Source organism: Sinohyriopsis cumingii, unplaced genomic scaffold (genome assembly GCF_028554795.1).
Source record: "Sinohyriopsis cumingii isolate HCF-2022 unplaced genomic scaffold, ASM2855479v2 utg001578l, whole genome shotgun sequence".
Taxonomy (NCBI): Eukaryota; Metazoa; Mollusca; class Bivalvia; order Unionida; family Unionidae; genus Sinohyriopsis; species Sinohyriopsis cumingii.
In genome coordinates this window covers 273,129-285,436 of record NW_028316022.1, presented here as the reverse complement: position 1 = coordinate 285,436, position 12,308 = coordinate 273,129, and the positions used below count along the sequence as shown (strand labels likewise).

At 35.7% G+C, this 12,308-nt stretch overlaps 1 protein-coding gene across 4 annotated transcripts in view; it reads right to left on the bottom strand.

The window, feature by feature from the left end:
- Positions 1-1,065: 1,065 nt before the first annotated feature.
- The window catches only part of LOC149771926 (beta-1,3-galactosyltransferase 2-like), a 126,040-nt gene continuing 114,797 nt past the window's right edge, over positions 1,066-12,308 (bottom strand). For all 4 annotated transcript variants that reach the window (XM_089948082.1, XM_089948081.1, XM_089948083.1 and 1 more), the window contains exon 2: positions 1,066-5,407. In XM_089948082.1, coding sequence (XP_089804208.1) covers positions 3,757-5,325 — 1,569 coding nt within the window. In that variant the 5' untranslated portion in view covers positions 5,326-5,407 and the 3' untranslated portion in view covers positions 1,066-3,756. The remainder of the gene's footprint in view (positions 5,408-12,308) is intronic.

Genomic DNA, 12,308 nt, shown 5'->3' with positions numbered 1-12,308 from the left:
TGTCACACTGCAGACATCGTAGCGATATGAATGAAACATTGTTAAAGCTCCGTTAAAAATCCAAAACACACACACACACACACACACACACTCACACACACATTCATGAAGGTTGTACTATCACCAGTCAAGCGTATCAATCAAAAATTATAATTAGGAAATAAGTGTGATATCATATGCAGGGTGCTCATTGTAACTATGCAGTCGTAATAACATAATCTGTGTTAAAACGGAAACCACATTGTTAACTTAATTTCTTTGTCTGAAAAATTGTGGTAGTGAGGTTACACGTCATCATTCTCCTTATCTAGTTACAATGCCCGCGCTGTCCCTAATTACGCTTGAGATAAATTAATGATAATTTACGATCAATGCTCTCGACAAGCTTCAAGAACGCATTCAAATCCAAACAATTGCTAAATATTATAGTTCGTACATATTATGTTTGCCTAGATAATGAACAATATCACAATATAATACAAATTTCAAAATACTTATAAATGGTTCGGGGATAATAAAAATACGTGTCTCAATAAATAAACATTCTGCTGATAGTCATATCACGTCCCTTGTTTACATGTAACACAGACTAGACACGTTGTTTGTAAGTACTGATTTAACAACTGTTGGCTACGTCAATCTTCGATCGCTTGTGTATGACCTCGCAATGGAGAATTCTATTGTTATATTGCATTTGCCAAGAAACCGATCCTTGACTCTGTAAAGTTAATGAATTATGTAAAACAAGATTGTTTTTATACAATCTGTGTGAAAATAGCATGTCATTTTTATATAATCAGCTTATTTTCACCGATTTACATATCACACGTTTCCTTGCATTTGATTTAATGGTTTGTTTCTGTCCAACTTTCAATCTGTAAAAGGACATTACAAGTTGCGAATTCATAAGTTATCTTAAAGCTCTCCAAAGACCTATTCTTAAATATATTTAATACGTTATGATAGCTCTCCTAAAAGTTACTTTATATCTTTAAATGTTTTAGGATAGCTATCCAAAGACCTATTGTAATGTTTTACGAACAGCCAATCTAGGAAAACGGAATGTCATGTAAATTTATTTTTAATAAATTCTGTAACCTACTACATTGATATGGAATACACATCTTCATGAACACATGTATTTGTCATACGAGATTACTGTATATGACGTTTAGGTCATAACAGTTGTGAAGGGTCAAATTTCCGGCGATCTAACAAGAATACATTAGATGACACCAGAGAGCCATTAATAAAATTTTGGAGACAGGCGCGTATCATAGCGCCATACTAACGTATACGGTATTGTCCTTTAGAGGGAGAATTTTATTGTTAATTAAACATTTGTTTATACAGCAGCCAGACGGACTATTAGGGACACGGTAAACTTCATTTTCATGGAAAAGTTGTCACAATTGAGAAATCGCAGAAACTCTGTTACTCAAACTACCAGATCAAGCTGACCCTGACTTTGGCGCCTCTGGATAAAGGCGGCAGAGATATTTGATTCTGATTGGTTACGTTAAATAAGGAGCGTGTTCCGACACAAAATTTTCTAGGTTTTAAAATTGCCACATCGGAAATCTTAATCAGTCTAAGCTTTTCTAGGAGTGGAACCAGAGTAGGCTCCGAGGGATTTGCAAGAAATTCCTCGCAAAAGAACTGTTGTCTAAAGGGGACTATTGTCGAAAGAAACCGACGAAATAATTTGCCTATTAGAGGGAGGAACGTTGAAAGCAAAGGTAGTGTGACAATTCCATGTAATTTGTTGATGCGATATATAATGCTTTGCTGAATTTATTTACTTGTAGTTGCATGAATCTTTATTCTACATTCGTGTAATAATTTGTTTTATGAAGTATAACTGTGTTGAGTTTATGCATAGGAAATCGTACATTAACTTTCTTTAGATAAGTTTGACGAATTGTTTGAATTTGTCGTCCTGTTTGCATAAGAATTATGTTCTAAGAATTTAATGCATTACATTAGTTAATATGATTACGAGAATCCGTGTGAATTCGCCGAATTTATAAGATTTCACGTATTAGTAAGAGCAAGTGTGTATTGACTGAAATGATTTAGTAATTGATCTGATGTACCCCATTTATTCGCTGTGTAAATTGAGGCTGGCTCAGAACCCCAGGCATTGCGTATGGTGCGTTAATGTGTAAGGTCAAGGCGTAACGAATTAGCCATTTGACTAACTAGGGTCATTGTAGGACGTGGAGTCGACTGATAGTCTTAGTGGGAGAATAATGAAGAATTAACTGTTTCATAAATAACGGGAAATTTAGGTTGTCTCTATTTATATTTATCTAAAAGGGGGAAAATATCTCCTGAGACGTATTATCCTGAGACGTATAATCCTGTGACGTTGATGTGACGTTACCCTAAGACGCATACTGCGAAGTATAGAGATAAGTGCAGTGGAACGTACAATCCTGTGACGTAATCCTGCGACGTATTAATTTCTGGAACGTATTCTGAGAGTATCCTGAGACGGATGGGAGAAAGTATCATCCTGAGATCCAAGGGTCTGAACAGCTACAATGGAAGCAGAACAAACTGAGGGCGAACAGGTTATGCAATCGTACAAGACGTTGACTTCGATTGTTCGCTCGATCATATGATGAACTAAATCTATCAGTAAACAGATCGGCTATTTTATTTAAATCTATTTGCGTTTTCTTTGTAATTCGGTGAAAGTTTTATTTCTAAAAGCAGAGTATATTCCTGATGTAACGAATTTTCACAGTTGTTTAATGTAATTGATTAAATTGTTTGTTTACATGTACGGGGGCTCGTGTTGATTTGTTCTATATACCTGCTCAGATCTCTATCTACTTCACCTATAAGTTTCACCACTTATATTTATATTTACTCGAATCAGGCAATAACATCGAGGGCGGTCAACCCCTAGATAACGAAAACCAAATCTGGCGGGACACCCACCAGGGAAAACAATCCCCGCCCTTACAACAGTCCTGTGTTTTACCTGTTACAACTAGAGCAGTGCTCTAAGACTAGTCAAGATCGTTCGAAATCTATGCCCAATGTGTACATATCCACACAAGTAAAATACGTAATAAACAGATCTGATGAGTCAATTCTGACACGTAAACAGGTATATTGTAGTTTTCATGAGTACACATAATCTGAAAACAAAACGTGCAACTCTGGAAATAGCTTTGGTCTCGAATTGTAGATAATGGCATACCTTGTCGTCATTAAAATTAACCGTTTGCTAACTTCATTTCATCTTTTCAAATTTAAAGTTGTTATGTTAGCCAGTATTGCATAATCTTCTGTGTGGGTTAAGTTAATCCAAACTATTTTTTTCTCTCATCAAAAGCACTAAAGCAAAATCTGTAACAATGGTGATTTGATACAAACATTGTTCTGGTCACAGGCACTAAAGCACGCCCTAGATTAGTCTCGATTTAATCCGAACCGTTGTTCTGGTCACAAGGACTATATCACACCCTGGATGTGTGATGATTTAATCCGAGGCATTGTTATGGTCAGATGTACCCTCGATGCGGCATACATACATTGTGTATTGCATATTTCAGAGCCGAGCTAGAAACTTAAATTTTACGCATGCATGTTTACGTACATACATGCATACATACATACATACATACATACATACATACATTTGTACCGTCATAAATAGAAGTCCATCACAATTAAAAATGTTTGCTCTTCCACTTTGATTCCTATCCATTATGTTATCAAGTTTGTTTCCCCCATCGTCTATCAAATGTTTCTAATTTTATCCGTAGTTGCTTCATTTCTGGAGTCTCTCTCCAAAGTATTTGTGCTATTTATTCCTGTTTTAGCCACTTCTGTTTTATTGGCTGCCACTTTTGCGCCGTCTTTTACTGCAGCTTTGGCTCCTTCCTTTTCTATGTTTACATTGGCATGTTTTGGGATCTGATTTTTATCCGAGTAATTTTTGCCTTCACCTTCGCCACTCTTTTTATTGTTATTACCAATTTCAGAAGAGTTATTTGCTGATATATTATTTATTGTAAAAGTTCTTTCATGAGCTTTGCCCATGGCATCCCATAACTTGACCACTTCTTCCGGTTTGCCTCCACCAGATATCAGATAGGGACATATTTTTGTCTTACTGGTAATACAATCCAAGCTGTTCTTGAATTTCAAAGAAAAATTCCCGGCAAGTGAGATGTAAGCAATGTCTTTGATTTTCGACGGTAACATTCCATAAAGGTAGACGTCATCAACCCAGAAGAATGGTGTTAAATAGGCGGCCCTGTAGATGAACGGAATAATATCCGTAGGCATAATTACACCGAAACCACTACAGTATCGTGGATAAAATTTGTGTCCTCTGAAAATATCTGAATCAACGTACCATTTATTCTTCTTTTCTCTTATAATTGGCATAGTGCCAGGGGCAATATGGTTACAGAGAATGTATCGTGTTCTACCAGAAAGTTTTGGAATATATTCTTTTAGCAATTTGTATGTATCCACAACCACATCATCATCAACCTTGACAATCATCTTGGCATTCATGCAGTTCTCTGATATCCACTTGTATCCCATGACCCCCTTATGTGTAAGGTTTCTATAAGCATCAATAAAATTTCCTTGTACAAGATCCTCGTGTTTTTTGAACTCATCCTCAATTTTTCTTTGGGTTGAGTTCTCAAGAACAGTACCCAGTAGAAACAAAATCCTGACAGACCCGAGCTGATGGAAGTATGAATTATTAGTCCATGTTTGTCTCATGACATCACGCCTCTCAAAATGACTCGGTGCAGTGTGAACTATCACTAAAACTGACAGATTCGCCACTGACTTGCATAAATTAGGATTTGACAATAAAAACGGCGCATCTAATGTTACAGGGTATTGCGTTTTGCTATGTCGAGATCTTGAATTGTTGCCTGCAGTAATGACAGTTAAACGGTATTTCAGAAAAGACTGATTGCCATATTTAGCTTGCGCGTTATCAATTCTGCTCTGGTTTCCGTCGTCGCTTTTAATGGGCTTTTTACTATACTTTGACCATGTGAGTCTGTGAAGGTCAATGACATGCGGAGAGATCATACTGGCGTGATTTACAGTTGAGGTGTAATGGACGCTCAAGATGATGCAGGACATGCCAAGAAACACTGTGAATATTAGGATATATCGTATAATCCACTGTGCTGTTGCAACCGACATAAATCTGTTCAAAATATTATCCATGTTGGGGATTGTACCAGTGTAGTTATTATTAGACTTTTTCTCCTGATCGGATTGGATCTTTTTTGAATGTGCATATGGCAGTTTGGTGCCGGAAGACTCTTTCATGGTCTTATCTTCTCTGGAAGACGTTGTTATCCTTTTACTCCAAATGTCTCGCTGCTACCAAATCAGATATACGAGAAGGCGCCTGAAAGGGAAAGAAGATTACTGTGTAGAAGTTACAGATACTCTGCATTCTGTAAACTAATACGACTAATACACTATGACACAAAAGAATGCATATGTAAATGAAGATTACTCGAAAAGTACCTATCTCTCGATGCCAATTAAAGATCCCATAAACTGTCAATTGTCCATCCATCATGGATACATTTCGTGTCCCTTGGTGTCCTGGATGAATATCGATTTAATATTGATTGTTATTAAAGATGACATTTTGCGTCAGAGTAAAAGTCCTTAAAACGGAGTAAAATGTCTTAAATGTGTGGTATAAAGCACAGAATTTCAATCCTTGCCGCTAATACAACTAAAATGGAGCAAATTACCCTTTAAATATTTTGCATAATTTCGTTCTTAAAAATGACGTGATTTTATATTTGTAAAGAAGACATTGTATAACTGTAGAGATCATTGTATATTTGTAGATACAACAACTTTTATCTTTTATATCTAAAACATATTTATATTTTATGTTAGTGCTATGGACCATGCAGACTGAAATCTAAAAAAAAATTGCTCCTTTTGCAATCTGATTAAGAGGAAACCTGGATTTTCGACATGTTCACCGGTAAATTATTAAACATATATGAGGAGTTTGAGCAATTATTTTCCTACTACAAGATTTTCTTTACACTGCCCATAAACAGTTTTTATGAATAGTAAGTTATTTACAAACGTATAGACAAGACTTTTCCAAATGCTACCTGTTATAAAGGTAACCCTTCGGTAAAGAACAATACGGTCTTGTTTTTAGCTACCTTCTCTGACCTCATTGACGTGGCTAAAAAAGGGTTTGCATCATCAGAGATGATGCTATAACAGGTTATATATTTATTTAACAGAAGGTGCAAAAATGTTTGCTATGTATGTCTATTTTTTCAGGAATCTCCTTCAAAAGTGTTTGTGCTATTTCCTTCTGTTTTTAGCCATCTCTGTTTCATTTGCTGCCATTTTTGAACTGTCTATTATTGTAGCTTTTGCTCCTTTCTTTTCTGTTTATACAATGGCACGTTTTGGCATCTATTTTTTTAATACCAGGTAATGATTTGACTTGACCTTTGTCATTCTTTATTGTTACCAGCGTTTAATACACTATTGTCACAAGAGGAGTTCACTGCAGTGATGATCAGAAAACCAGGAAATGTTATATGACCTTCACCCATGGCAAAACTGAAATTAGCCTAGATGAATGCTTGCTAGCAAACGCTACAGTCTTGTGCCAAGAACGTGTAACTCGATGCATGTGTTCAACAGGCCTATGCCAAGAACGTATAACTTGTATCATGTCTTCAACAGTCCTATGCCAAGAATGTATAACTCTTATGTTTTCAACTGTCTTGTGCCAAGATTGTATAACTCGTATCATGTTTTCAAGGATGCTCCATTGTTAGAGAGAAATCTATAACGTGGACGAAGAAACATATCAAACAGGCCATTATGACCGTGTTTTGATATACAAAAAAACAACAACAACAGAAAACAGAATAATTATTGTCTATCTTTCCAAATATTTGGCCCTTTAAAAGGCTAACATGAAACAACAACATCCACTCTGAAGTCATTTATCATCACAGTGATTAATGAAAATGTATAGTTTTGTTATTTCTTGTTAATAATTCATTTTGTGGCCATTCAGCCATGGAAATGAAAAATCCCAAGTTTTAGTTTACAGAGGAAGTGATAACATTTGTTTTGAATAGTCAGAGTAAACACGCGTTCAAAATTATTTTTCAAAATGATTTATTCGTGAAGCAATTCCTAGTTCTGTTATTCAGAGACGAAGAGTTAATATTAAAAAGTGCCGCGTTTCTCAGAATTAAAACAATTTTAAATGCCTGCATATTAAGGAAATAATATCTTTCATTACACCTGTATGGCTAAGGAAACATTAACTGCGTGGAAAACGTGGTTGCCTCATGATGGCGTGCAGACAAAATTATAAATTTTAGAACTTGATGAAGTACAGGTAATAATATAACATTTAGTACTTGATGACGTACAGGTAATAATATACGTTTTAAAACTTGATGACATACAGGCAATAATATACTTTTTAATACTTGATGACGTACAGGCGATAATATACAATTTAGAATATTACGACGTACATACGATAATATGCATTTTAGTACTTGATGAAGCATACGCAAATTAAATTCATTGTAGAAACTTGATGACGTACAGGAAATAATATGATTTTAAGTACTTGATGACGTACAGGCAATATTATGATTGTTAATACTTGAGGACTTACAATCCGTATTAGTATATAATAAGGTACACGCATTAATATGCCGTTTAATAGATAATGCCTGCAGTCAATAATATGCTTTCTACTACCTGAAGACGTACAGGGAATATTATTCCTTTTGGTACATAATGACATGCATGTAGTAATATGCCTGTTGTTACCTGACGACGTACAGGCATTATTATTGTTTGGTACATAATGACATGCATGTAGTAATATGCCTGTTGTTACCTGACTACGTACAGCCTGTATTATTCCTTTTGGTAAATAATAACATGCATTCAGTAGTGTGCTTGTTACTACCTGATGACGTACAGAAAATAATATGGATTTTGGTACTTGATAACGTACAGACAATAACACGCATTTCAATACTAATGACGTAATTAATAATTATAGTTTGCTGCATTTGTATGGGATGATATGAACGATGTTTCTTTTCTTCAGATTAACACAGCACGACATCAGAGTGTGAAGTATTCATCTGAGAAAACGAGATCATATTTTCCCATACAAATGTAGTAACCTTTATGTTATAAACTCATTTTCTTATTCAAACTAAGACTTCATTATAAAAGTATACACTACGAGAGGCAAAGTAATTGAATTTATGCTATATTCCAAAATAAATACACAAACGTAGATTCACCAGTACACAGTAACAATATTAATGCGCACATAGCACCGTCCAGCGACCTTTGATCTTCTTCACGCCCTCGACAGTAGTTTCAAAATACTTTCGTTTTGGTCTACTTAAAATTGAAATTTAGAGTCATATTTTGAAAGAAACCGCATTGTAACATCATTTCCATTTGGTCTGGAATAAATGGGTTTTGTTTTTATGTTGTTCCCACTCAATGCTGCTTTTCTGATTATGATGAACTGGATTATTGGGTCAATTCAGTGCAGTAAGGAGAATGGATTTCAGCTGGAAATGTACTCGAAATTCCAGAACAGTTTCGGCGCGTATCAGGTTTGCATGACATACCTTTTGAATTTGCAGAACTAAGAAAGCATATGTTGAGGAAATTCAAGATGCATAAATAATAAATATAAGTTATATTTATTACCATTCTTATTACCAGCTAAAGAAGTTATGTTTATGCCTTGTCAATTGCATATCGCTGTTGGAGGGACCCTAGCTATGACCTGTATGATACAGTGTGTATCTTATATCGCTAGCCTAACACTGTATCAAAATAGTTAAACAGGGAACATTGCAAAGCAGCTGTTAAGCGACAGTCCATTTAGCCAGCGGAAATAATATTTTTACGTCCTCTTGGCTTATTGGCTTTAAAGCTCTTAGTTTCCTAACCTTCAGGTGTTTTTTCTCGAATCTAGTTTTTTGAAGACTTGTAAAATAGTAAGTCTTAGATAGATACGTGATAGCTCTTGGCCTCAATATGTTTTTCTGTGCTATATTTTTTAGACTCTAGAAAGAAATGGTCATAGTCTAAACCATTCTATTTGCAAAAGGATATGAATATTTCTCCTAAATAACTGTTTCTATGATCAGATCGGTACTTTCATTTACTGCGTCTTTCACGTTTGTTGTTGACATTACGACTATCACGTTCATTCGAGTGTTTCTTTGAAAGTTTTGTTTCTGACTGAGTGAATTCGTCCACACCGTTAACCTTATCATCTATACTTTCAAATAGACGAAACAGTTTGTTTAGTTCATTCACAAACAAATCTTGAAAACTAAAACTTAAATTGTCTACTACATGAGTGTACATCGTTTGTTTACTATGCTATTGTTAGGCACACGTGTCGTGCACGTGAGTGCAATATCAAGATGTTCAGTATCGTAAAATACTGTTCGATTCGGACATTGTAAAGTTAATGGAGACAAACATGAGCATATATGAGCCTGAGCTGTATGTTAATCAACAATGTTTTTCATACTGGAAAGATACATGCGGCTCACATGCTTCTATATTTAAAGAAATAATGTATCATTAGATTGCGGGAAGGGGGTAACATTTTGTCCATACACGATAACATCAAATAGTTCCAACTAACGTCAAGGGTACAGTTTCACGATGACAATAAAAGTGTCGATAGTTGGGCTTGTGGAACAGTTGTAGCCTTCTCTCTGAAACCTAGAGGCGCAACTGAACGTGAAATCTTCCACCAATGTGAAATCTGCCAAATATCGAAACAGAAGAAAATTTTCATATGCAATCTAGGTTAGTAATTTAGAAGAATCTTTATTCCAAAATGTTTTCGTCAAATTGAGTCCCTCACTTTTCAAACTAAGTCTTTTAAAGGTTTTCCTAATTTTACAAACGCCAACTGTATTTCATTGTTATATGTATCGTTCGAAGCGTGGTTTGGAGTGGGTGTGTCATTTTTGTATGAGAGGTGTAAGTAGGGGGCATAACGGTTAACACTTGTGAAGGCAGATCGGCATCATTTGTACAAATTTGAACGGACTTTGAGGAAGTTATCTATAATTCGGCCAGATATGCTTATATGATGTTCAAAACTGCGATTGTTGACATACGAAGGACTACGGACGCACGACGACGCACGCAGGACCTTACTGAATTGGCCGCATGGTCAGGTGACCTCGATACTCAATGTTTAAATGACCCGTTCCATCGTGCTGTTCAGAAGTATCAATCCGATCGATCATCACTTTCGATAAAAATGACAAATAATTAATCTAACACAGTTTTGGTAAACATTTTTTCTTGGTCAAAATTGAGTTCACCGCCATAAATCTGCTACGACAGTTTTTTTTATCTGTTCTTCTCTTCAAAATAACCGTAGTTTTAGCAGGACATTGCATGAATACATTTAAAGATTATTAATCGATAACTGCTCGATAAAGAAAAGCTGATGATCCGATTCCAGCACTACCTTTCTTCTCTCACCGAAGATACCAACCCCATCCACTTGTAAGAGTTGCTCTTTCTAGTTTATTGAAGTAAGGTAATATTTACCTGCAGGTTTAGCAGCAGAGAGGGTGAACAGACCATAGAATTCCGACAAAACAAATAAAACAAACAAATAAAATCATCTCGTAGAAAGGTCCAGATTTTACAAATGAACTTTCCTTGAGATGTTTATTTTTGCAATGACCGATTGTACTAATAAAACCTCAGTTTGAAATAGTAGCTGAAAAAATAAAGTACTCTACGTGTTTATTTATTTTTGTTTATTTTTTTGACGACCAACGTTGGTAGGTACCCTCTCTGCTGCTCTTCTTCTGCTGATATTAATTAAATTATTATGTTATAATAAAAATGGTACATCCAGAATCTCATACTGCAAGAACAGCACGAGAACGATTAGAAACAATTAAAAAATTTCTTCCTGTCAGAGACTCATTTAGAAAAAATCTGCAAGCGCAGCAAGAATCAAAAGTTGAGTACGAAGAGGACACTAAAAAACTATTTAAACCCGTCACTGCAGCTACTAAGAAAGCTGCGGCGGCTGTTGAAAAAACTATATGGGGAGATATTGCGGAGGAAGATGAGAAGAGGAAAAAGGGTATTTTTCCGGTATTAGAACAAACTGCGGTGCAGGCTGAAAAAACAGCAAGAAGAACCAAACAAACAAAAAAGATTTTACGAGACCTTCCAACTGGCATAGCTGCAGCTCAACCTCCATCTGTTGATGAGGAAATACTTGAAGGCATTGAAGAACTTCGTACTGAAGTCGCCGATGTGAGAAAAGAACTTGCATCTAAATCCAAACCAGCAGGAGAAAACGTAGAATTAATTGCAAAATTTAAAGAAGGAGTTGTTGAGGAAATTAGAAAAACTGAAAGAGAGAGATTACCTGAAGCAATATTAAATAGTATATCTAATAAATCTAGTATTTTAAAACCCCGTTATGAAAAAATAAATGATGATAATTTCATTAAATGGATATATCGCGTATATTACAACAAAAAACAAGCTAGAGGTCCAGAATTTGAAGGACTTAAAGAAGAAATAAAAAGACTTTATAGAGAGAGACGGGAACAACTAGAACAAGAAGAATCTTCCCAGTATCAGCTTCCTCCACCTCTACAACAAATAGAACAACAACAATCTTCTTCGCCACAGCAAAGGTTGATGTCGGAAATTAAAAAGGCTAAAGAGTCACTTAAATCACCCCCCTCGAAGAAAATTCCTTCACCTTTACGTAAAATTTCTGCACCGAAAATGACATTTACACCGACAGATTCACCACCTGGATCACCCCCGGCCACCACTGAAGTACTTACTCCGGTAATGCAACCACCAGTATTTAAAACACCTCAAGATGAACCTAAAACAGGACGTGGTTTATGTCCTGATAATATCATCAATGACGTGTCACGGTTAGAAGTTCTCATAGGGGGAAAACGTGCCGGAAATAATTCACCAGAAATAACCAATGAAGCAGCTGATATTTGTCGGCGACTATTTCAAGGTGGTATCATGGATATCGGAGTTTACCGAGAACTTATTGATGAGCTCGTTGATGACTAGTTGTTAGATAAATGGTAAATAAAATAAGATGATTGTGCATGATAATCATCGTAAACCCACACAGGTTAGAGCGGTAAACTCACGATTACCAATCTATAGTGTTATTTACGGAAATGGACTTGGTGATGTCATTCGAGGATTATTCACGA